Below are 908 nucleotides of genomic sequence, written 5' to 3' on the forward strand. Positions count from 1 at the left end.
ATTAATACATATATAAATTGATAAAAATATAAATTAATATAAATATACATATATCCGTATATATATATATATATATATATTAAACATATCTATCCTTACTCACACACCCTTCCGTCTTTATAAATAACGCGAGCACATATTTAGCGCATTTTCGGATATGTTGGCACAATTCATAGCCACGTTCATGACGTACTTTGTACAATTGAAGACAACTCTGAAATTATGGTGGCTTCGAGTGAATATCAGCACAGCGGCTGCCCCCAGGAATTCCAAACAGCTTCATAAGATCATATTTGCAGGCATGTATACTCCCACTCGCTTTTTTTTTATATTGTCCCAACACGTGTATATTAGTATCCACCGTCACGGTACAGGTTATATACTAAGTTGTTGGCTCTACCGGAAGTATGTATCAAGGGATCCGTAAACAAGCTAAAACACTCTGGAATCAATATTTCGCATTCTTGTATTGCTTTTTACAATACGCTCACGGCTGAGAGACCGAATGGATATGTGCACGATTCATTCAGTTGCAAGGAAAAGAGTTTCTTCCCAGAGTGGGGTGTCGACTATCATCTCTTCGTGTTTCCAGACAACAATTGAGTGTGTAGCCACGTATGTTGTTGAGTATTGCGAGTCTATTCGCAAACGACACAACCATTTACGCAAACATGACGCAATATGACATGCAATCAAATTAGAAAGATCTGAATTTCATACGACAGATGCACAAAAAGTATTATTTTTCTTGGAGAACTGATGCCAGCCCAGTATATAGGTATACGTATTGATATTTGCGACACACATGGCCTCCGGCCACAAATGTGCATACGCATGCTCGTAAATATATATATATATATTTATATAAGGTACATATATATATGTACACACACACACACATATATATA

The 908-nt window shown here is 36.3% G+C and overlaps 1 protein-coding gene across 1 annotated transcript in view; it reads left to right on the forward strand.

Moving 5' to 3' along the window:
• Positions 1-48: 48 nt before the first annotated feature.
• SARC_09264 (hypothetical protein) overlaps positions 49-908 on the forward strand; it is a gene marked incomplete at its 3' end in the record, with an annotated part of 3,381 nt that continues 2,521 nt past the window's right edge. The window contains exon 1 of the mRNA XM_014296728.1: positions 49-299. Coding sequence (XP_014152203.1) covers positions 158-299 — 142 coding nt within the window. The 5' untranslated portion in view covers positions 49-157. The remainder of the gene's footprint in view (positions 300-908) is intronic.

The sequence above is a fragment of the Sphaeroforma arctica genome (genome assembly GCF_001186125.1).
Source record: "Sphaeroforma arctica JP610 unplaced genomic scaffold supercont1.921, whole genome shotgun sequence".
In the NCBI taxonomy this organism is placed as follows: Eukaryota; class Ichthyosporea; order Ichthyophonida; genus Sphaeroforma; species Sphaeroforma arctica.